General features: G+C 44.8%; 1 protein-coding gene across 4 annotated transcripts in view; it reads right to left on the bottom strand.

Moving 5' to 3' along the window:
* The window catches only part of CGNL1 (cingulin like 1), a 162,274-nt gene that overhangs the window by 94,523 nt on the left and 42,247 nt on the right, over window positions 1-25,504 (bottom strand). For 3 of the 4 annotated variants that reach the window (XM_045067460.1, XM_045067461.1, XM_045067462.1), the window contains 3 exons: window positions 3,497-5,092; window positions 2,650-2,744; window positions 514-619 (listed from right to left, as the gene is read on the bottom strand). In XM_045067460.1, the coding sequence (XP_044923395.1) occupies window positions 514-619; window positions 2,650-2,744; window positions 3,497-5,080 (1,785 nt within the window). In that variant the 5' untranslated portion in view covers window positions 5,081-5,092. The remainder of the gene's footprint in view (window positions 1-513; window positions 620-2,649; window positions 2,745-3,496; window positions 5,093-25,504) is intronic. The other variant, XM_045067463.1, reaches the window with a different exon arrangement.

Raw genomic sequence — 25,504 nt, 5'->3', positions numbered from 1 at the left:
ATCTCCACGGGCCAACTGGATTCAGTACAATAAATGGAATGGGCAGTTTAAAAAAAAAAAAAAAAGAATTTGGCCCCACTCCACTCCTTCCTTTCTCTTCCACATGCTTGCTGGCTTCACCAGTCTCTAGTCCTTATTCTCTGACGTTCTAGAGCGTGGGTCCGGTCACACTTACCTTCTTCCTTCGGGACCTCGGATTACATTAGGGTTCTCTGTCCCTGATTTCAGTCCGTCCTTCCTGTACTTATTTTCTCTTTCTAAATTTCACCACCTTTCTGTTTCATCTTGCTACAGGTTACATATTTTTTAAATAAAATCTCTTAAACACCTTTCTGAAAAAAAGGCAGGGGCACCATAATATTTACAACATGGATCTGCCATTTTAGGTCCTGCTCACTACTCGGGTAACTTCCCACTTACTGCAATAACCCAAGGTACAGGCTGGAGGAACAGCAATTTGTTTGCCACATTCCATGTTAAATGCCCTCTGCAGAATACAGAACTCCAATTTACTTGATTATTTCCTTGTGTGCTCCCTGCTGCTCGAGACTTCAAAGTCTGGATTTTCTCAAAGACCAGGTTGACTTTCCGTTTAGTGGCGTCGTCATTATCGGTGCTTCTGGGAAAGAGGGAGCAGAAAAAACAGTGAGGGGTATGACCACGGGTCTCGGGATACCTGAAGTGCCATGACATACAAACAACAGACCCGTTTAAGAAGATCGATGGCAAGAGGTATGAATTAATTAAGGCTACAGACAAAGCCAGTGTGAGGAGAGCAGGATGGATGATGTATTTCTCTCCAAATAAGCTGTTCTATGTTAACATTCTGTCTGGGACGAGGGTTCCCATTTCCAAGAGGGAATGTAAAAGAGAGGCACCCACATTCTGAGCCTGGAGAAAACATACAGTGAAAACTTAGTAATTTGTTGTTGTTGGACTCAAATGACTTATATTCATTCCAGCAAGGAATTTCTTGTGTGTGTGTGTCTCTCTCACACACAACCCACAGCCACACTTTACTTATAAATCTTATGCTAAGAATGATCTACAGTGACCTTAACTGGCTTTTTATCTGTGTTTAAAAAAATAAATTGCCCCAGCTGAGACTGTCAACACCAGAGCTTCGTCTACACGTTCACAGATAATGATCAGAGAGTTTTGTTTGTCTGTTTCTTAGAGATTTCATTCATTTACAAGCAAGAGAGAGAGAGAAGCAGACTCCCTGCTGAGCCAGGGGCCCGACAGAGCTTGATCCCAGGACCCCGAGATCATGACCTGAGCCAAAGTCAGATGCTTCACCGACTGAGCCACCCAGGAGCCTCAGACAGTTTTACTAACTTCGACCGCACCTTCTATCACACATTCCTGGCGATGAGAAAAAAATTTTTAAATACGTTCCCTCAAATAGTCACCTCCTGTTAACGTCTGTCTCACCAGTCTCTCAATAAATCATGAGCAAAAAAATATATAAAAAGAATTTAGAGAAAGAATTCTAAAAAGCGAAAGCTCTTCTCCCTGAATCTTACCGTGGTAAAACCCTTCACAGAGAGACACCAACAGCTAGCTCTCAGCTAGAAGAATCTCTTCAGTTAGTCCCCATCCCCACCCCCAGGCCAAAAAGAGCCCCTCTCTTACATTCTGAACCTATTTTGTCAGCTCGATAATTGTAAGGTACGATAAAAAAAATGTAAAGTTTTGATACCAATGAGTACTTGCCAGGGACTTGCAGTCACGTCGGGTTGTAAAGCTTTTTTCCCCCTTTTTAATCCTATCTGATGAGACAATGGAAACAGAAACTGCAAATTCCTGACCTAATATCTCAGCAAGGACTGAAAACCAGATTACTCAAACTCAACCTCCAAGATAAGTCTGTGAAAAGCAGTGCTTTTAAATGACTCATACATGCTTTAAAAATCAAGGAAGCAGGGGCTCCTGGCCAATGTCAGCTCTCAGGAGGGGAAGGACGATTGATTACTACTGCATACATGAAAACTCAAGGTGGAAGAGTCAGTCAAAACTGAGGAGGAGACATTCTTCCCATCTTTGAACTTTTTTTTAAACAATAGAGTCATTTGAAAAACAGGGGTCCCTGGCTGGCCCAGTTGGAAGAGCACACAACTCTTGATACTGAAGTTGCGAGTCCAAGTCCCACAATAGATGTAGAAATTACTTAAAAAAATAATAATAAAGGGATGCTTGGGTGGCTCAGTTGGTTAAGCCGCTGCCTTCGGCTCTCAGGTCATGATCCCAGGGTCCTAGGATCGAGTCTCACATAGGGCTCCTTGCTCAGTGGGGAGCCTGCTTCTCTCTCTGCTTCTGCCTCTGCCTGCTGCTCTGCCTGCTTGTGTTCTTTCTCTCTTTCTCTCTAATAAATAAATAAATAAAATCTTTTTTTATAAAAAAATTATAAAATAATAATAAATTATATGGCTTTATTATAAAATCAGTTTATAAACTCATTTTCCCCCTGCTCTTCATACCCACACCCAAGACTCAAAAACTGTTGTGCAAACTCCAACCACTGACTCCTAAGCCTCAAACAGTTCACACAGTGCAGGAAGGGAGGGCAAAACAGAAGGTCTCAGAAAAGGAAATTAAGACCCCCATCGGTAAGGACGAGACTTTGCTCCTTTAAGGAAAATCACTGACCCCTCTTTGAGGTAATTGTAAAGTATCTGCTTGGCCGTCTCCTCATTGGTTTGTTGAGTGAGCTCTTGCTGGCCTTTCAACAGATCCGGAGTGGCCTGGAACATAAAGCCAGTTATTAGACCACAGGATGAAGTTTCCAGGAAGAAGGCAAAACCCTGAAGCAGAAGCTTCCAAACACATTCCTACTTTCCAAAAACAATTCCTCAGGTAAGGATCCTCATTACAATGGCTCCACCACTCAGTAGCTCCATAACCTTGGGCAATTTACTTAACTTCGCCTCACCTCAATTTTCTCACCTGTAAATTAGATTAATAGTACCTACCTTCACAGGGTTGGGGCAATCCTAGAATCTATAACAAATAAATAGTGCCTGACACTTACCAACCTTATCATCATTTTTACCACTATCATTATTTTTTATGGGTACTACCAAAACACTAAATATACCACTTAAGTCAATTCCGTCCCTTTAGGAGTGACCTAAATTAAAATTAACCTAATTTCTCAGGCCAGATATTAACCCAGTCACTCAACGTCAGGAGAAAAATCAATGTATCTACACAAACCGAAGCACTGAACCTCTGTGTGGAAACAAATTCTGCACACCTGCAGATGTCACACAGACACAAACAGGAAAAACGAAGCAGAGAGTGTCTGACAAGTCCCCCGACAGAAAAGTCTACGACGGGATTCTATCTGTATCTGAGTTAACCCGGAAAACCATACAATTGGTAGTAGGTTGAAAACTCTGTAGGGGAAAACTGAAACAAGTCGGATATGCCGTTAGTGAGGGTCTGCGTTCCTGTAGCCTCCTGCAGCAAGAAAGGAAAGGCCCGCGGGCATTACCTGAGTATTGGAGGTGGAAGTAAATGTCTTCACAGAAATCTTCTTGGCGCCAGAGTCGGGCAAAGTTGCTGGTGGCCGATTCTGTAACATCAGCTTCGCCGTGGCTGTTTTGATTTCCTCCTCCTTTTTATTCTGTGCTGGGAGGGAAGAAGCGTGTGTGTCTGTACTCTCCTGACCACCTTTGTTTTCTGGAACTTTCCCATCTTTGCTCTGCTGGGGAGGCCTGAGGTGGGCCCCCTGCAGCCTCGCGAAGGCCCGGCCCACACTCTGTCTCCCCCGGTGCTCCTGAGCCGGTGACCTCTGCGGGCACACCTGAGACGGGCGGAGAAGGTGTTCGCTGGACTTGCCGAGGTTCCGGCTAAATTCGTTTAGGTACTCGGGGTTCCCCTGGAGACCAAAAGGAAAGGCACTATCCACGCTTCTGGACCGCTTCCTGTCTTCCGGGTTGATTCTGTTTCGCTTCCCAGACCTTCCTCTCTTCTGGAGCCCGGGTTTTTGGTCAAACTTTTCAATCAGCTGGTCCACACCAGGAATTGATCCTGTATCAATATCCCGCCCAGTTCCTGGCAAGAAGGGGATATAGCGTCTGTTTTCATGACGGTTCACATTGTCGGCATGGATGGCACATTCCTGGTCATCAAGTAAAAATCGGTACAGAGAGTTGGCTGAAGTGGGAGTTGCCGATGAGGAAGAGGACCTCCGGGACCGAGCTCCATCCAGGACGGGTCCCGCAGAATCCTGCCGCCGGAAGGGAAGCACGTCCGGCCTGGCCTTCTTGGTCTCGGGATGGGTGTGTGGGCTGTGGGCTGTTAGGGACCTCCCACTAGAGGACAGGGCCTCCTCCACCAGCCCCTCCTTGGTGCAGCTCTGAACATTTACGCACACTGAGGTCTGCTTCTTGGGGTCATCGATGACCACAGAGCTGCACAAACGAATGGCCGTCACGTTCGATTTGCCCACATCTTCCAAAGGAGGGCCGGTAGGCTGAGAATTACCAGGTTTCGGGAAGCGAGTCCAAGCCTGCTTATTGTTGGAACCTTCTTCTGATCGAGTGTTTAGCCAATTACTCTCAGGAGGCTGGGGTTTTTTTAAGTTCAAGTCATTCTTTTCTGGGTCATAGGGCTGCAAAAGCTCGGGATGCCTCTGAAAGTTCAACATGTGGGATGGCTTCACTGGCCCCTCTTTGCATTCGAGAACCCCATTCTTGCCCTCAAAGAGAGAGGATTGTTTCAGGTTTCTCACTGGGCTGGGTTGGGCATAAGGATTTTCTGGGAGCTGCAATTCCTCGACGCTGGTCTCCTCCAGCACAGGCCCGTTGCTGGAATGCAGGGGCAGGTTACTTCTCACCGGAGATGGGAATGATGGCCCATTTTCAGGAAAAGATGGGCCAGCCATACACCGCTCTGTGTTATTCAAGACTATGTAGGGGTGGCCATCAATTCCCTGTACCCGGATACTGACACCATAAGAGCCTGCCTTCGAGGGTTGGGAATTCCGTGACTTTTTGCCGTCATCACTTGCAAGTCTCAGATGGACGCCATATTCTTGCTGCACATGTTGATATTCACCGAAATACAGCTCCATGGTTCCCTGCTCCTGTGACCAGGGAAAGACAGGGTAAAAAGAAGACATTAGGTTGGAATTACACCTGTTTAAATGAAGATGATGAGGGGAAAGTTCAAAGAAAGCGCAACACTTTAACCAGCAAGGACACTTTGGAACCAACTGCTCATCCAAACAGGCCTTTCTGGATGCCCTCCATGACCATGGAGTTGTCAACACCAGGCTTGAACCCTGGCCTCTGCGGGGAAGACGCATAACACCTTTGGCATAAGCACCTTATTCTGTTTCTGGCTGACAGGCCATTCTGGTTGCTTTGTTTTTTTTCCCCTTAGTTGGTTTCCTCACACCTCATGCTATTTATTTTTAACCAATAGGATTTTCCAGTTACTAGCATTTGAGAACAAGGTACTTTTCCATGAAACGATTAAGACTGAAGGCCTTCTGATGGTCACCACTTTCTCTTCTCTCCTTCCTGTTGGAATAGTGCTTTCTACCTTTTTTATGCACAATCTTGCTTTGAAGTCTATTTAGTTGGATATAATGTTCAGAACATTGCTTTACTTTGTTCCTGAGACTGACAACGAGAGCGGATGATTAAGAATAATTTTTCATCATTTTTTTCTTACCAAAAAGGTTCTAGTAACACATGGATCTGAAAAATGTTACAAAAAACTAAAGACTCGAGGTCCCTTATTTTGGGGTGTGTCCTAATGCCAAGGATCAGTGCCATGACCTCTCTGGGGCGTGGCCACCATCGTCAAAGACCGAACACAGATCACCAGGCAGGACGCCCAGCCCACCCCACACCCTGGGGCCTCCCACCAGAAATTCACTTCCACCCCCCCTTGGAGAACTCCGACAGGAAAGAAGCCCCAAGAAGAGCAGTAGCATCAGGTCACACATAACAGCTGTCTCATTTCTTTCACTCCTAGGGGCCTTTTTCAGGTTTCTTTCTATTCTGGAGTGAGCCTGAGAGCACATTTTCCAAGAAAATCATCTATCTGATCCACATGTTCAAGTTAATTTGCAGAGAACTTTACAAATTATGAATCATTTCATCTTCTTTATAATTTCTCATTATCCAGTTACATTTCTTTGTGCTTTCTTCACCTAATTTTTGATTGAGCAAGTAAAACGTGATCTCTATATATATATTTTTAAAAATAATTGTTTCCCTAAAGAGTAGCTCTCAACATTTCTCAATCATTTCCCTTTTTTAATTTTCTTATTGAGTTCTAGCTTCATCTCTATTGTTTCCTTCTGCTTTCCTTTATTTTACTTTGTTGTTTGGTTTCCAACTTCTTGACTTGCACACTTCATTTATTTATTTTTATTATTTAATTACATCCCATGAGTTGTGATATCTGACTGTGTCATTTAGGAATTGCATTGGTTCCTACTAACAAAGAGACCCAACTTAGCAACTCTGGAGTTAGGAATTTTTTTCTCCAAGAGGCAGGAAGTCCAAGGCCAGAATGGATGATGGCAGGATATTTCCGAGGAATATCTCTTTCATCTTTTCCATTTATCTACTTTTAGCATGCATTAGACACCTTAGGATTACAAAATGGCTAACCCAGCATCACATATGTCAAAAGTTCATTAGGTCAGCTGAGTCAACCTTTTTAAGGAGGTTTCCTGGAAGACCCACCCACCAATATTATTTTATATCTATCTCATTGGTGAGAACTTAATCATATAGCCAACCCCAACTACAAGGACAGATTGAGAAATAGGGATGTTTAGCTGGTCACTGACACTCTCAACAAAATCAGTGTCCTGTTGACACTGGGAAGGCAGCCAATAATTTCTACCACAGTAACGTTTTTAACATTATTTCCTAAGTAGCTTCAGTCTGTGGATTTGATTTCTTCTTTGATCCACGAGTTGTTTTTGAAAAAGTTTTTTCATATCCAGTACATCTGCTGTTGTGTTGTTTTGGCTTGGAGGGTCCCTATCTCCGTATGTTGTGAATTTCTACATGCACTGTAGTAAAAAAAAAATTAAGTTTCTACTATTCCTTCCTTTTTAAATGTACTGAGGTTTTCTTTGTGGGCAAATGTATGGATAATTTTTGTCAACATTTACTGGGTAATGGGTATAGTCTCTTTTTTTAAGGTATGGAATTCAAAATATATCCATATAATTTACCAATTTTTTATTCAGCGACAGTACATCCTGATTTACTTAGTCTTTCCAATTTGTCTTGGGTCTGCCTGGATATATCTGTCTCTTACCGGCCTAGTGCTGTCTCTTCTGTTTGATGATTATTCTTCTAAATATAAAACATGTTAGACATCATCACCTCCAGGTTTACAAAGGGGAACAACTTAGAGACGGACATTCATGTGCAAATCCATTTTTAATTCACCGACCCCAATGATTTCATGATACCTACTTTTATTTTCAGGCTTATCCTGACAGTATTAGGCAATTTCATTTTTAATCAACATTAAACAAGATATAATGGAAATTTGGATTCTCCAGCTTCCCTTTCCCATCCGATCACATTCCCCAGAGGAAACCAAGTGCAAATGTTAGTTGTTTCTCTAGTACTCACCTCTATGTTGCTCAGTAATATGCCTAAAATCAATTGCCTAAATCACCAGTTTTACATATGGGCGATGACATACCATACAGGCAAATTTCTCATTCTGTTAGCTTCTCAATAATATTAACTATATTTATATTATGATTACATATTAATAATCAACCAAAATAATATATAAGTATTATATAAACATTTATTCACTAAACAGCTACACTGTAGGCTATGGCCATCTTTCTTTACAAAACTTTTAACTTCTCTAGGGTTAGTATCTGATTGCTAGTCTCACTTGTCTTCTTCCCAATACACCTACCTATCCTTAAATCTTTTGTCAGCTACATCACATTAGATGCTTACCAGTACTAATTTCAAAATAACCAAAACATCAGATAATTTGGTGATCTTTTCCCCTGGTGCCCTGCCCTCTATCCCTGAACCTTTCATTAGGGTCTTACATTGCTCTCTTCCTTCTGTGCTATACTGTGTCCAAAATTTCCTCTTTCTTAGTTTACCCAATTGGTCTGGGGGAGTTCACTTCTGGTAGCTTTTTAAGAGGTCCAAGGGAGTAAACTTTTTGAGTCCTTGGTGTTTTGAAAAATGTCTTTATTCAATGCTTAGTTTGATGATGGAGAGTCTAACTGGATTTAGAATCCAGGTTAGAAATAATTTTCCCTCTGATTTTTTAAAGAATTACTTTGTTATCTTGTACCTTCCAGGGATGCCATTAAGAATTCTTCTATTAGGGGGCACCTGGGTGGCTCAGTGGGTTAAAGCCTCTGCCTTCGGCTCAGGTCATGATCCCAGGGTCCTGGGATCGAGCCCCTTGTCGGGCTCTCTGCTCAGCAGGGAGCCTGCTTCCCTTCCTCTCTCTCTGCCTGCCTCTCTGCCTACCTGTGATCTCTGTCTGTCAAATAAATAAAGAAAAAAAAGAATTCTTCTATTAGGACAGCCTTTCCTCTGTGTGTGCCCTGTGTACTCTTCTCTGACAGCTTTTAGGACCTTTTCTTCATCCCTACTGTGGTTGAAATTTCACCTGATGTATCCTAGTGGGGGTCTTTTGGGTTTTTTTTTTTTTTTTTTTTAAGATTTTATTTGTTTATTTGTCAGAGATAGTGAGAGAAGGAACATAGCAGGGGCAGGAGAGAGAGAAGCAGGTTTCCCACTGAGCAGGGAGCCCGAAGCGGGGCTCGATCCCAGGACCCTGAGATCATGACCTGAACCGAAGGCAGACACTTAACGACTGAGCAACCCAGGGGCTCCATGAGTGAGGGTTTTATAAAATATGGGCGCTTGGGGTGCCTGGATGGCTAAGTCAGTTGAGTGTCTGCCTTCAGCTCAGGTCATGATCTGAGTCCTGGGATCAAGCCCCACTTTGGGCTCCCTGCTCAGTGGAGAGCCTGCTTCTCCCTCTGACTGCTTATGCTTTTTCTCTCTCATTCTCATTCTATCTCAAATAAATAAATAATTTTTTTTTAATGGGCACTTAATATACTTCTCCAATTTGGAAATTCATGTCATTAGTTCTATTAAATGTTCTGGTGTTATTTCTGTGATAATGTTCAGAGAACCATTTTATTTTGCTATCTTAATACTAAGATATTAGTAATGTTGTATCTTTCACACTGAGTTTCAACTTTTTGGATTTTTTTTTCCTCAACTACTTCTCAACTCTGTCTTTTTAGTTTTTCTTTTTTGAGAGCTACATCCTCACCTTCTCCTAAAATTCAAGTATTTCATTTGTAATCCCCAATATCTCCTTCTTATTCTCTAATTGGTTCTGTTGCATTCTAAATGCTATTCTCATTTTAGACATGAAATAGCTTCTCTCTCTCTCTCTCTCTCTCTGAAGATACTTTAACTTTTTTCAAAAGAAAAAAATTTTTTTTTCCTGCTTTCTGCAATAGGTCCATCTTCTGTAAGGTTTCTCATTGCCGGTCTGTTTTGGTCCTTTCTTTCCTGTTGAAGCTTTTCCTAAGAGGACTCAGATCCTTGGCCGTCCAATCCTATTGAACAGTACAGTCCTAAAAGCAGATTGGAGCCTCTGCAAGCATGAAGAGGAGTTATTAGCTGGTGAGCTTCAAGGAATAGGGTGTACCAAGATTTCCAATGAGGGACACGCACATTTCTGTCATTTCTGTATCTGGGGCATTTTTTTCTGGACTGGTCTGATTTCTCAAGGAAAGAATCTGGGGCTGCACGAGCTTGGCCACTGGTGTCAGGGAACAGGGCAGGGGAAGAGCATGGAGGTCCCAGCTCTCATTCAACCCCCCCTGTTTTCAGCTGTCCCTATCTGCTTCCAAGATCAGTTTCTCCAGGGAACAGACCTCCAGCCTGCTCATCAGGGTGGGGAGGAGGAGCAGAGGCAGATGGAGGTCTAGATACCAGGGTGTATAGAGAGCCCTGGAGAGCTGGTTGTTCAAGGCACTCACATAATTCCCTAGGTTTCAGCCCCTCATCCTTGCCTCCTAGGGCAACGCACGCCTTCCATCTCTGAGCCTCCCAGGGGCTCTTCAGGGAAGCCACCTCATCTCTCCACCACCACCAACTCAAGGGCCTGTTCCTCCACTGGTGAGCTAGCTCTCCTCCACGAGGTCTGCCATTCCTTGTCTTCGAAGCTTGAAACACTCTTGTGCCTTTACTATCTTCCCAGTGGAATTCTGAAAAAGGGATACATCTCCTGCCTGTAAACTGATCTAGCTTGACAAGGCTAATAACATTTTCAAAATACTTCAAAACTAGGACAAAAACAGCAAGCGTGTCTTAGACTGCGGAAGCAATGCACAGAGGCCAAGACCAGAATGCCTGGGTGTGCCCCGGTCCCGTACGCGAGCAACACTGGCCCGTGTTATTCTGGATCTTTACAAGCGTTTGCACTCATTAAAGTTTATAACAAATACTTTTTTCAACAGAAGAGTTTCTAAGCAAACAAATGTGTTCACTGCAATGTTTTGTTTATGATATTTGCTAAATGGGGTCACATTTTACTCACCAATAATCTCTTCTGTGCTGACTCTGAGTTTTCTATGAAAATATTCCTCCTAATATTTATTAATAAAATTCTTTTCTAGGGTTTTACAGCCCCTTTCATTAGCTGTTGCTACTACAGTCAACACTAATTACATTTCAATCTTTGAATAAGGCCACCTTGGTTTATTATAATCTTAGCTCCCTGTTAGCAAATTAATCCGCATATTTGAATTTCATGAAATGTCCACAATTTACATTTCCTTGACAACAAACCTCAATCCAATATTTTCACAGAATGACATTTCCCGGCTGGGCACTGGTGTTTTAAACAAATGTGGATTTCCTTCCCAAGCACAGTGTAAACACTGAATTAATGAATGAATTCAAGGACAGCTGTTCATTTTCAGACACCAGGCCCCGCTACAATCCTAATGCTCTCCGCAGAACACACTTCTCGGCTGGGGACGAAGCCCAACCAAGGACTTACATAATTTGGCAATAAATGCAGACCAATTGCCAGGAAGTAACATTGTGGCACTTGGCAAATAAAAGTGGTGTTTTGGAGTGGAAATAATGCTTTCAGAAAAGACCATTAAATGATGATAATTGCTTTAGTTAGCGAGATCAGGGAGTGTGTTTCTGAGTAAGAACAAAGAGCTTAGCACTTGGAAGAACTATGAACATATGCCAGACAGAAACAGTTCCTCTCTCTGGGACATCACATTTTATCAGCTGGGCACAGAGATTAGTCACAATGCTGGGTCACACATCGCCACCTCATTGCTCTAATTCCCCATGGCACCCCCAAAACCTGGAAACCTATTCACCAGCCCCTCCAAAGGCCCTGCCAGCTACCGTGGAAACAGAGTTAGGCATTCGGAAATGTCTCCACCACGGCTGGCCCTCCCTCCTGAGGCTGACAGTCCCCACGAGCCAGGCCAGGCTGGCCCAATCACCCAGCAAGGCTCCTGGCATGGAAAAGGGATTCTGTGGATGTCTGCTTGGAATGAGTAACTCCCGTTTTATCATACAAGTCACTTAAAAGAGCGCTTCAACTAGGAACTTCAACTAGGTAAAAGTGAGAAATCAGACTGAGAAAAGCCAAAGATTAGCAAAATGCTTACTAGTTTTTAAATGTACTTATTCCCGGGGCACCTGGGTTGCTCAGTGGGTTAAGCCTCTGCCTTCAGCTCAGGTCATGATCTCAGGATCCCTGCTGAGCAGGGAGCTTTGCCCTCTCCCTCTGCCTGCTGCTGTGCCTACTTGTGATCTTTCTCTCTGTCAAATAAATAAATAAAATCTTTAGAAATAAATAAATAATGTGCTTATTCCCAAACATGACAGAAAGAGGCAGTCTTACCTAAACTAAGCTTTACATTCTTTCTTTTCTTCTTTCCTATCTACCTATCAGTTCTGTGGTGCAAACATAGGAAACTGAACAAACTTTTAAGGTTTCGAAGGAAATGTCTTCACACAGTCAAGACTCTGGAAAACTGGGGCGCCTGGGTGGCTCAGTTGGTTAAGCAACCGCCTTCGGCTCAGGTCACGGTCCCAGAGTCCCAGGATCGAGTCCCACATCAGGCTCCCAGCTCCATGGGGAGTCTGCTTCTCCCTCTGACCTTCCCGCCTCTCATGCTCTCTCTCACTGTCTCTCTCTCAAATAAATAAATAAAAATCTTTAAAAAAAAAAAAAAAAGACTCTGGAAAACTCCCTGGGAAAACCATTTCAAAAATAAAGTCTGAGGTTTGAAAATGAAGGGAGAGTGCTGACTAACCTACAGAGTTCAGTATGGTTTGAGTAAGATGAGAAGGACAAGCAACATCTTTTTTTTTTTTTTTTAAGATTTTATTTATTTATTTGACAGAGAGAAATCACAATTAGATGGAGAGGCAGACAGAGAGAGAGAGAGAGGGAAGCAGGCTCCTCGCTGAGCAGAGAGCCCGATGCGGGACTCGATCCCAGGACCCTGAGATCATGACCTGAGCCGAAGGCAGCGGCTTAACCCACTGAGCCACCCAGGTGCCCCGACAAGCAACATCTTAAATGAGAATGAAGAGGGGCGCCTGGGTGGCTCAGTGGGTGAAAGCCTCTGCCTTCGACTTGGGTCATGACCCCAGGGTTCTGGGATCGAGACCCACACCGGGTTCTTTGCTATGCAAGGAGCCTGCTTCCTCCTCTCTCTCTCTCTGCCTGCCTCTCTTGCCTACCTGTGATCTCTGCCAAATGGATAAATAAATCTTTAAAAAAAAAAAAAAATGAGAATGACGACCAAAAATTTTCCATCTGGGGGAAAAATTTTAAAATTAAATTTTTAATACTATGTGCTGCAGCTTCCCCCTAAATCTATCCACTTCACACCAAAAGTAAGTGGATAAAGAGAACGGGGAGGAAAAAAGCCTATCGAAAGACTCTTTTTATACTAAGGATAGATGTTTTGGAGAATCCACCAGGAGTATAAGGATCGGGGGCCACAAGGACTAACCAATCTGATCACACTCGGGCTGGAGCACAGCACCCGGCTGGCTTTCCAGGGACCCCCATGTCTCCTCTGGAAGTCTGCTCTCTCCTGTCCCCACAGATGGTCCCAGTACATCCTTCTCTGTTCCACTTTTGTCCATTTTGATTCCACTCCTCTTTCCTTACTTACCTGGTTAGCATGTGTGTTACCAATATATTTATAATGTTCTTTTCTTCCTAACTTTATTTTTTTTAAAGATTTTATTTATTTGTTGGTTTGTTTGATTGTTGGAAAGAGAGAGAGACAGAGAGCACAAGCGGGGGAGTGGCAGGCAGAGGGAGAAGGAGAAGCAGCCTCCCTGCTGAGCAAAGAGGCAGATGCAGGACTAGGCCCCAAGACCCTGGGATGGTGACCTGAGCCAAAGGCAAATGCTTAACCGACTGGGCCACCCAGGTGTCCCTTTTCTTCCTAACTTTAATTCTAAAATTTGGTGACTGACATTTTATATTTGACATGGTCTCTGAAAGAAAATACAAAATTCATGTCCAAATAATGTTGAAGATATATTATTCATTCTTTTTCACCTCTTGACCCTGAAGCGATTTCTAAAATGTTCTCCCCACAAGAGACGGAAGCTGACGGTTGTGAGGACAAGCAATGGAGCCCAGCACCCAGGTGCAGCGGCGGGGGGGAACGTGTCTGACATTTGAGTCCAGTCCAATCCTGGCTCTGGACAGTTTTTTTAACATCTCTGAGTGTTTCCCTATCTCTAGAGTCAGATTACTGATGATGACTGCATAAGGTAATAGAGAATATTAAATCATATACTGTCGGCTAAAGGAAATAACAGAAAATCATAAGCAAAAAAAATTTAATACGGCGCTTACGGCCTCAAGAAAGCTAAGTTCTTGGGGCACCTGGGTGACTCAATCTGTTTAGCAGCTGACTCTTGATTTCAGCTCAGGTCATGATCTCTGGGTTGTGAGATAGAGCCCCGTGTTGCATTCCACACCAAGGTTCTCTCTCTCCCTCTGCCCCTCCCCCACTATCTTAAAAATAAATAAATAAATAAAATTTTAAATTTTAAATTTAAATTTAAAAAAAAAACTAACTTGGATCATAAAATAATTGCTCCAAGAATAAATGTCTTTGTTGCCAGGCGCACAGAAAAGACCTTAACCAGAGAGACCCATGACATTTGCTATATGGAGTAGAAACCCAAACACACAGACACAAGGTTACCTATCACTGCTTTTTGCTATAAGCCAACCTCGAGCCCCCAAATCCTCAACACCGCCCTCCCATTGTCACTGACAATCCGTGTAGACATAAAATAAAACCTACCTGCCGTTCCTGACACGACACTTACCTACAACTATCTACACTGAAGCCAAATATCCAAGAAATTCACCTCCTAAAACCTAGGGGCATCTTCTTACGTTTCCCGAGACACTTCTCCAGTCTTGTCACTACGTCACAGTCAACTTCGCACCCTGGGGTGCTCCTCAGGTTCCGCGCATACATTAGGCTCACATTCCCACTACTGCCATTAGAACATTCTACCCGGCCACCAAGAGGCCACCACTGACACAGGTACCCAGCAAGAGAAGCTTCGATCCTCACCCTGTTACTATGACCTTGACTTCAAACACTTTCTTCCTCCATTAAAAATGATCTCCCTTCAGCTACAAAAACCTTGTCAGCTACCCCCACAAGGCCTGCCCGCTCTGGATTCCAGGACAGTCCACCTTACCCCGCTCCACATGGTCACGACTCCTCTATTAATCGGTTCTGTCCCAACCGCTGCATTTTAAGTTTCTCAAATGCACATGGTGGCTGCACCGTGCCACAGCAGGTATTGGAAGCTTTCTCTGTAACCTGTCTGTTCAGAGCCTCCCAACCCCTATTTTCTCCCTTTTAGGGATGTGTCAACGTTTGATTGGCCAGTGATTTCCCCCAAGGTCACACCTCGCTCAGGGGCAGCGATGGATTTAAGCCCAGACCCTCTGTCCCAAAGACCTGAGCTCTTTCTGGGGCAGGGATCACGTTTTCATTCTTCTGCCTCCCACAGCATCTGACACAATCACACTGGCGTGGTCACTGGAAAGCTGTGGAAAACGCACCCCCATGTCCCACCGTACCAGCATCCAGCAAGCCAGCCTCTGTGGACTGTCAGATGTCAGGAGCGGTGTTACTCTCCAAGGAGGCCTTCCTCTGGCACCTAGGACAGTGTCTTGCACGTAGCAGGCACCAAATGAACGAATAAATGAACTAAAATTAATAAAGTATGCACAACGCACATAGGCTTTTTAAAAAATTTGAACAGGGACGCCTGGGTGGCTCAGTTGGTTAAGCAGCTGCCTTCGGCTCAGGTCATGATCCCAGCGTCCTGGGATCGAGTCCCACATCAGGCTCCTTGCTCCAAAGGGAGCCTGCTTCTCCCTCTGACTCTGCCTTCCACTCTGTCTGCCTGTGCTCGCTCTCTCTCTCTCTCTCTCTGACAAATAAATAAATAAAATCTTTAAAAAAAAATAAATAAATAAATAAATAAATAAATAAATAAAATAAAAAATTTGAACAATATTTTAAAAGCCCAATCTTTCCCATATCAAATCTCCTATCCCACCGTTCCTGGGTGCTCCTATCTCCAGCTGTTATTTGAGTCACTTTTTTTATTTAAAGATTTTAGTTATTCATTGGAGAGAAAGACAGAGAGTGTGCATGATCAGGGAGGGACTGCGGGGGGAGGGGGCAAAGGAAGAGGGAGGAGCAGACCGCCCCGTGGGGCGTGACTCAGGGCTCGATCCTAAGACCATGAGATCAGGACCCTGAACTGAAGGCAGATGCTTAATCCACTGAGCCACCCAGGTGCTGCTGTGTCACTGCTTACTTAACACACTAGAACCTGATCAGATCACTGTGGCTTTTTTCCCCATCCCCAGCAGCCGCGTTTATAAGACGCACGTACTTCAAAACAGAAAATGGGCCCTGGGTTATCAAGCATCTCCTGAGGGAGGTATAAGGGACACTGGAATTCCAACAATGCCAGCTGCAACCAGCCCGGTTCCCAGAACTCCCCCAAACACGACCGCTGCAAAGGGAATTCCAAAGCCAAACATTCGCCCCTGGAATATACGGTATGTCTTCTGCAAAGCATCTCCTCCTGGTCACTCAAAGTAAGGTTAACCAGGGAAATCTGGCCGTCTTTTTCCTCATCAGGGAAAAGATGGCGGCCACTGGCATCCTGAGCACATCGCGCCAAACGACTGCAAGGGTCCATGGTATGCAGCCTTCCCACCTCCCTGCACCCATCAATTCCTAAACCAACCAAGTGCCCTAAATGCACCCCTCAGTTGTTTGCACAGGACCCAGAAAGCAAGGCTCTAAGTGACAGGCACCTGGATTTGCCCACAGACGCTTCCTGAGTCCCACACAGCAGGACTGCTAAAAGCAAACGGAAGATCACACTGGGTAGCCACCCCAAAATCTTAAAATATATAATAAAAATAAACCTAAAGTAGCACAATTATCATATGAGCTCACTGAGATGAGGAATTTGAGAGGCAGGGCGGGGGGTGGGGTGTTGATGGGGTTGGGAAGGAAAAAAATGAAACAAGATGGGACCGGGAGGGAAACAAACCATAAGAGACTCTTAATCTCACAAAACAAACTGAGGGTTGCGGTGGAGGGGGTGGTGGTTGGGTTATGGACATTGTGCTATGGTGAGTGCTGTGAAATGTGTAAGCCTGATGAATCACAGACCTGCACCCCTGGGGCAAAAAATACATTATATGTTAATAAAGAATTAAAAAAAAAAAAACTAAAAAGTAACAACCCAGCAGATTTCCACATGCATAAATGCAGGTTGTCTGTTAGCCATTCAGTCTCACCCCCCAGCGGCTGATGGTACCACGAGTCAGATAAACTCCGGATGGACGACAATGGGCGACAAGGGAAGGGGGGGGACTATCCCAGGGCCCAAAGTCACGCCAAACAGGCTGCATCTTGCTCTCACCGGTTACTCAGGTTAACTGGAGAACGGAAAGTTCTTTGAGATAATCTGGGCATTTCTGAAGTCCTTTCCCTGCTTTTCCCTTCCTGAAGCACTCCCACCCCCCCTCATCTCCAACTTCTACTCTCTGTCTTCTGCCCCAGTCTCCCCGTGGCTGAGCCCGTTAGCACAAGAGTCTCAACTTACATTTGGAAGCTGCTGCGGTGTGAATACTTGTATCTCCCCCACCTTCCCAAATTCATGTTGAATTCCTAACCGCCAAAGATGGTGGTACTAGGAGGTCGGGCCCCTGGGAGGTGCTTAGACTCTCAGGAATGGGATTAGTGTTCTCTTAAAAGAGACCCCAGAAAATCCCCTAGCCCTTTCCACCTCATGAGGACCCAGCAAGGAGGCATCAGCCCTGAACCGGGAAGAGGGCCTTTACCAGAAGGGGACATGCAGGCACCTTGATCTTGGACTTCCAAAACTGTGGGGAATCCACTTCTGTGGTTTATAAACAACCCAGTCTCTGGATCAGAGCAGCCTGAAGGGTTGACGGCAGAAATGAACAGGATATAAACAAACGCATAGATTCAAATGAAATGGGTGGGGAACCAACACTCACAGCTCCTTTCAAGGCAAAGAATCGATCTCCTCTTGGGTCTCATTTCCCAAGTGCAAAATCCACCTCCCTCCCCAGTCTCGAGGGGCCAGAAGCACCTAAAGCAAAAGTCAGAAGAGGGAGCTTTTCTGCCTGCCCGCCTGCCTTCTTAACCCCAGCCCCAGCACGGGTGGGGCTGTCTTTGTTTATGCAGAACCACAGAAATATCATCACTTTATGCAGATGTCTCGGGTACAGAAGTTTCACAATTCAGGATGCTCTTCAATAATTAGAAATTGAAGCAGTCACCAGAAACAGAAGGTTCCATTACGTAAATAAACAAAAGTAATACTTTTTTAGCCTTTTGGGGTTTGTCAGGATATTCTTTGGTATTCATAAGAATACGGGTATTTTTAAATTTCACTCTCTTGAAAGCATGCTAAAAAAGCCCACTCAGAGCCACACTATCTTTATTGTGTTAAAAATACCTTTGCACAAGCAGTTTGCGATGTTGAAACCTATTCCTAGGTGTCCCTATTTTAGTCTTTTGCAAGCTTGTATCAGTACATGTCCTCAAAGAAAAAATTCTCAACTTTTATCATTCTTATGATAGCATACAGCCAAACCAAATCTGTACATTCAACAAAGTATGTTTAAGAAGCCAATACAATTCAAACTCACAACACAAATTTAATACTGAGGATAAAGTTCATTTTGCTGAAACTGAATCACCATATATTGTGAGAGCAAGACAGTGACCCTACAGTCCAGGCAGGTCCTCCTGGTCTCACGGCGCACGTGTCACCTTGTATAAGCCTCGGTGCCCTTTCTTTATTCAAACGACTGCGTAAACCTTCCTTTGGGCCACCTGCCACAAAACTACCAGGTCTTCCTGTGATGCAACAGCCTCATATACATGCCCACAGTATCTCGGTTTTTCTTCCGATAGGTCATGATAATTAAAATACACTAATAATACCTGAAGCCCAGCCCTTGTAAACGTAGCCATTGGAACTGAGTGTTGGTATCCACAGGCGACCCGGTCACTGAGGATATGCTGACCCTAACCTTCTGTTTAGTCACACCCAGGTTCTCACGGAGAGCCTCTCTCAGGGCTAGGCCCCCTCCCACCACAGAACTTCAAACAAGTTATTCAAACACTGACAAGTGCTGTGAAGAAAATGAGGCAGGGCAAGGAGAGAACAAGGTGGTGGTGAAGACCGGTCTGGGCTACCATGGTCGAGGAAGGCCTCTCTGGAAGGGGAAGAGTTGACTGCAAGGCTAGGGGGAGGCCTTTGCAAGCTGCGTGAGCGCCAGGTAGACAGAAGAGCAAGTCTAGAGTTCCCAAGAACGGGATGTCCTATAGGAGTTGGAAAATTGGCAATAAAGTCAACTCGGCCAGAACAAATTGAGAGGGGAGGAGGAAAGGTGTCGGGGAGGGCAGAGAAGAGGGCAGAAACCAAATTATGGGGATGTGCGGGCATCCAAGAGGGCTCTGGGTCTCATCCCAAGTCAGGTGGTGGGATACTGACACCAACGCGAGTCAAATGTTCGTGAAAGCCAGGGGCTGGGTGAGCTCCCCTAGGAGGTAACGCAGATGGAGAGGCTGAGGACAGAGCCCTGGGGCCTTGCTGTGTAGTGTGCTCCTGGACTAGAGTCACAGCGTCCCCTGAGAGCCCCACGCAGACCCAGCGAATCATGATGGGCATTTAAGGAGATCCAAGGAGGGCCTAGGCCCATGGCTGCAACACTGAGAAGAGAAGGAACAGACGGATACCAGAGCAGGGACAGCCAGGGGAAGGGAGAAAACCAGGGAGTGTGGTGGCCTACAAGCCTGCAGAAGCTAGTGTTTCCAAAAGGAAGGAGGGTCCTTGAGCCAAACACTGCTACTAAGCCGATGAAGACTAGGGAGCATTGCTGTTTTAATTAAGCAGCGTGGAGATCAAAGTGACCTTGGTGAGAACTCTCTCGCTGACTAGGAAGGCAGGGAAACCTGACCACAGTTGGCAGCAGCAAAACACAGCAAAGACAACTCTTTCAAGGAATGTCAATTATCACAGAAAGGAAAATACAAAAATACAGGCAGTTGCGGAAAAAATTAGATGCCTCCCTTGCCCAGCCCACTCCCCTCCGCCCCAGTAGGAGATCTCCGGTGGATGTGCTCCCAATTGCTCAGGAATGCAACTGCAGCCTCGGAGGTGCCAATGAAATGCAAAACCTGGTATTCACGCTCGAAAGATCCTGAGCCAGACCTTCCCTAATTTTATGGAATATTACTTCTCTCCCTCCCTCTGGCAGTTGCCCGTTGTCCTGGTTGTGGCTGAACCTCCGAGGCTGCGCCAAGAGCAGCTGAAGCGGTATGGTCTGCATTTAATTTAGACCAACAGTAGAAGTCCATGGAAATACCTTTTCACCCTGGCAATGCCAGAAAAGACAGAAATAAATCCAGCCTAGAAGAATCCAGAGGGAAAGAAGTCACTCCTTTTCCCTCTCCTCTACAAAACCCCTTGACTTATCCATGCCCATGCCCAAGCAGAGGAGAACCTACTAGAATCATGTTCTAAAGGTAAAAAAGGCTTTCAGAGACCATGTAGCATACCCCTGACTGCTGTTAGATGAACCACTTTCAAGCTCCTTAGTTCTCAGCTTTGAGACCCTAACTGCTGCTCTGGGATCCAGCCCCACCTCCATTACCACTTCTCCCACACCGGTAACACAGGAGCAGCAATTCCAGTTTACTTTCCTCTGCCTGCTCCCAATATTGACCTTAGTCCCCCATCTCTGTTTCATTGTCCCACAACTCACCCCGCGGGAGCCCTCCTTGCATTCACAAGAATGACAATAATGTAATTAACTCTTAAACACTCACACTGTGTACCAAGTACTCTTCTAAGTGCTCGAATACTAAATATTAACCTTCTGAACTGTCATGTCCAAAACTAACCTCTGGACATTAACCTAATGTTGAACATTAACACACACACTTTAATTTGGATGGGTCAGTGATGACCGTATAGAAAAATACCACAAGAAGTGAATTTACTTAAAGGTCTCCTTTTTCTCCTAGGGGCTCAATTTAGAAAGGTTTTGTAATAAAACCCAAAGTATAATTTGTTTTCCTGGCTGGCTCTCCCCAGCTGGAACCTTCTCTGAGTCATCGTGGTGGAAATCATGGTGTGAAGCTATGGCAAATTCACTCTGTACACTTTGACTGTCCTGAGGGTGGCAGGAAGCAGACATTCGTATCAACACAGGTGCCAAGTCGTGAAATGAAACAGGCAATAAAAAGTAAATAACTTTTTTGAACCCTAGACATGAAAAAGATCACTACAAAGGGAAGAGAAAAAATGAAGAGGAAAAAGGAAGAAACACAAAAGGAAAACAATGAAAGGAAGTCCCTCCCTGGCAGTTAAGAGCTCTTGTTTTTTTAAATCGCCCATCTGGAAGAGTTGAGGGCCATCGTACATTTCTCTGGAGCGTCAGGTACGTTTCTCTAGGCTTGCCGTTATTTCCTATGCCACTGACAGCTCCTGTGATTTCTGCTTCCACGGGATGAGCAGACAGCTGTAAGGCAAAGACACAATGATCTTCTAAAGAAGCTAAAGACACCTCACAATAAAAGTAGAAACGTGGAGAACTTACAGCAGCATCCCAGAGAAAAATCAGCCTCGAGGAAGCCTCAGTCTTTAGTGAGGATATTTTATCAATCACATCCACGTTGCAAAGTTAGGGTTCACCAAGCACTTCCAAGCTCATGATCTTGGGCAGGACAGCAGCACGTGATGCTGTCTGCCTGACCACAGTGAAGAGCTGGGACTCGAGTCCAGCTCAGAGCCCCTGGAGAGTATGCTTCCTGCTTCTAAAACCAGGCCCTCCTGTTCTCTCATGGGATCGGTATGCTTGGGGAACAGGGTTATGTTTTTCTCCAACTAAGTGATTATAATCTCTCCACTGAGCAGCATTCCCTTGACCCTAATGCTTATTTTTTGCCGAAAGTGTCCCATCATAGCATCAGACAATTGAAATAGAGGCTTTATCCTTGAGATTTCAGACATAAATGGACCTAGACCCATCTCTTACCCCAGATCACTGGTGGAAAGGGAGGTCTTTTGTTGTTTAGAGGTAGAAAGGGAATCAGTGATTTGGTTTAAGAAAGGGTCCCTCAACAGTGCAGGGGTGCCTGCCTTTCTTCTAGAGAGTGGGACATTAGCCTGCTCACCACAAAACACTGCAGGCTGAGTGGATGAAACAACAGAAATTTCTCTCTCATGTCTCTGGAGGCTGGGAAGTCCAAGATCAAGGTACTGACCAATTCAGTTCCTGATGACAGCTCTCTTCCTGGCAGATGGCAGACTTCTCACTGGGTTAGCACAGGGCCCCTCCTCAGTGCCTGTGTGGGAAGAGAGATCCCTCTCTCTTCCTCTTCTTCCAAAACTACCAATCCCACCGAGAGGGCCCCACCCTTATGACCTAACTTGATCTAACCCTAATTACTTCTGAAAGGCCCCATCTCCAAAAGCCATCACATCTAGGGTTAGGATTTGAAGGGAACACAAACACGTAGTTCCTGGCAAGTGAGTAGGGACAAAGGGAAGCAGAGGGAGAAAAGATTATGAGAATCCTGTCACCCAGTGGCAAGGAACCCCCACACATTTGGGAGATATAATTAAATATCTCCAAGTTTTTTCTAACTCTGTTCCCTGACAACTGAGTCTTCAACTCCCCATTTCTCTCTCCTAGAGAGCCATCAGACTGAATCTAGCTGTATTACGAATGTATGAAACAACTTCACAGAAGGGGGTGAGGAGAAAAGGAAATGATCTAAGTAACTCTAGAAATGAGTGGAGCCCAAAAGCAAAAGGAACGATACACAGGTATTTTAGGGTAGTTGATAAAGTTGTTTCCCAAGAGGAATGTATCGACAATGATGAAACCACTATACGTGTATACTCTGGATAAACAGTTAAGTCAATGGATGGCAGATGGTGGGGGTCTTACTTCTCCCTGTTAGAGGTAGAAGGCTACATATTTGCAAGAGAAGAAGGCTAGAATGATCTTGTGATAGTGGATTCCACTTGGAGACACCAGTGTGATCTCGTTTAGCTCGATATCAATACAGATAGTTACATATTTATAAATACAGTATATACATATTTTTCCTTGCTCTGTCAGTCAAGACGGCTTAGGAGCAACAATACTGCAGTAGCAATGCACACACCTAGCACCCACGTCTTGGTTTGTAACACTGATAGATGATCTGGTAAAAGGAACCAGGGCTCCTTGAAGAAATGGCCACTTCCAGGACTGGGGCAGGAAACATACAAGAGGGCCTGGAGCATCTTGTAGTGCCAGAATGTAAGTAAGGGCTTTAATTGGGGGAGGGGGATGGAGGAACCATGAGAGACTGTGGACTCTGAGAAACAAACTGAGGGTTTTGGAGGGGGGGCGGTGCTGTGTAAGCCTGGTGGTAGCTATTAAGGATGGCACGTATTGCATGTAGCACTGGGTGTGGTGCATAAACAATGAACCTTGGAACACTGAAAAAATAAAATTAAATTAAAGTGCTCTAAAAAATTTTTTTTAATTTTTTTTTTTTAAAACCCACAATGCTTATAGTAACGGAGATATATGTTGGACATATGGGGTTTCCAATGGCCAAAGCTGAAACACTTTGAGGAACAGATAAAGAAGTATCAAAACCCAAAATATAAAAATAAATACCTGTGAGTACAGGCTGGTATAAGCAAATGATTAAATAAATGCATAAATAGAGCAAGAGGAACAAATCTCCCATGCAGAAGAGATTTCCAAATAACTGACTGAGACAGTCTGCCTTAAAGGAAGGAGAAAAGAATTCCTCACTCCCCGAGTGCAGGCTGCACACAGTGACTTCCTTCCAGAGAAGACAGGATGGAAAGAAGAAAAGAGAACTTTGCAATGGAGAAACCTGACATGACCTCAGCCAGGTCCCCACGTCATCAAGTTAACATCAGCCCTGATAAGTCATCCTGACAGTATGTGCTATGAGGAAAATGGCATTTGACTTCCATCGTCTTCCTCGCCAGGTCCCTACCCCCGTGTAATCAGGAGAAAAGCAAAGGGCAAATGGCAGTAGAGGGGCATCCTATGAAATACCTGACCAGTCCTCCCCAAAACTGTCAGCATTATCAGAAACAGCAGCGGTGGGGCACCTGGGTGGCTCAGTGGGTTAAAGCATCTGCCTTCAGCTCAGGTCTTGATCCCAGGTCCATTTTGGGCTCCCTGCTCAGCAGGAAGCCTGCTTCTCCCTCTCCCACTCCCCTGTTTGTGTTCCCTCTCTTGCTGTGTCTCTCTCTGTCAAATAAATGAATAAAATCTTAAAGAAAGAAAGAGAAAGAAAAAAAGAAAGAAAGAAAAACTGATTGATCAGTTGTCCCAAGAACTATCTCAGTCAGCCCCGAGAAGCGACAGCTGCCGGGAACTCGGTATCCTAGATGGGATCCCAGAACAGATAAAGGACAGTAGATAAAAACTAAGCAAATCTTTAAAAAGGATGGACTGTGGGACGCCTGGGTGGCTCCGTTGGTTGGACGACTGCCTTCGGCTCAGGTCATGATCCCGGAGTCCCGGGATCGAGTCCCGCATCGGGCTCCCAGCTCCATGGGGAGTCTGCTTCTCCCTCTGACCTTCTCCTCGCTCATGCTCTCTCTCACTGTCTCTCTCTCAAATAAATAAAAATAAAATCTTTAAAAAAAAAAAAAAGATGGACTGTAACTAATAATAATTTATCAGTATTTGTTTCTTAACTGTGACAAACCAAATGTATTATGTCAACAGAGGAAAGTGGATGGACAGTCTATGAAAACTCTTTACTCTCATCGCGATTTTGTTATGAATCTAAAACCATTGTCAAATAAAAAGTTGTTCGTTTGTTTGTTGGGGTTTTTCTTCAAGTAACATTAAAAAAGAAACCACCAGGCAGTCCAACCCACTGCTGTGGTCCTTGTGGTCGCTCCAGAGCCAACACATGTAATTCCTGATATCTCCCACCTCGGGCCTGGAGGAGGTCACAACCCAGGTACTCGGGGCGCTTGGGTGGCTCAGTGGGTAAAGCCTCTGCCTTCAGCTCAGGTCATGATCCCAGAGTCCTGGGATCGAGCCCCGCGTTGGGCTCTCTGCTCGGTGGGCAGCCTGCTTCCTCCTCTCTCTCTGCCTGCCTCTCTGCCTACTTATGATCTCTGTCTGTCAAATAAATAAATAAAATCTTTAAAAAAAAAAAAAACACAGATACTCGTGTCCTTGATCACATCACCAGGCATACCTCCCTGGTGAGCTCTCAAAGCTCTGCTCCTGGATGGTACCTCTGCCAAGAAAAAACAGGGTAAATAGTTCACCAGGACCCTGTGAACACAGAGCATCCCATCACAGGGACGTGGAGAGAAACCCAGCAAGGTCCCGAGCTGAAAGGCTGCACAAAGTCTGTTTCCCACAAGACAGAGGAGAGCTAAATGACTAAAAATTGCCAACTGCATTGTGGAAGGGAGAACGAGCACGTTGAGGGCTGGGCACACCCAGAAGATATACCTTCCCAGGAGAAGGCAGCATGGGGCGGAGTTTAAATGGGCCGTCAAACCAAACCCATTCCCCAGTGTCGCTTATGGACGACGGAACTCAGCCTCCTTCCTCCTCCATCTCAGAGCCAAAGAGCACGCTTCTCCTTACACAGAAACGTTAATTGGATGAAAAACAGAAGAGCTGAGGGAATCACAGAACAGGAGAAATCAAACAGGAGAAGACAGAGAAATAGGGATGGAGAGAAAGAAAGTAGTAGTGAAAAATGAGAGATAAGAGGGAAGCATGTTCACAGACTAGGATATTAATTAAACTTGCTTGATAGCCT

This window comes from Mustela putorius, unplaced genomic scaffold (genome assembly GCF_011764305.1).
Source record: "Mustela putorius furo isolate JIRA1106 unplaced genomic scaffold, ASM1176430v1.1 tig00003896_pilon_pilon_pilon, whole genome shotgun sequence".
In the NCBI taxonomy this organism is placed as follows: domain Eukaryota; kingdom Metazoa; phylum Chordata; class Mammalia; order Carnivora; family Mustelidae; genus Mustela; species Mustela putorius.
Note: the sequence above shows the minus strand (reverse complement) of the source record. Positions and strands in the feature narration are given on the sequence as shown.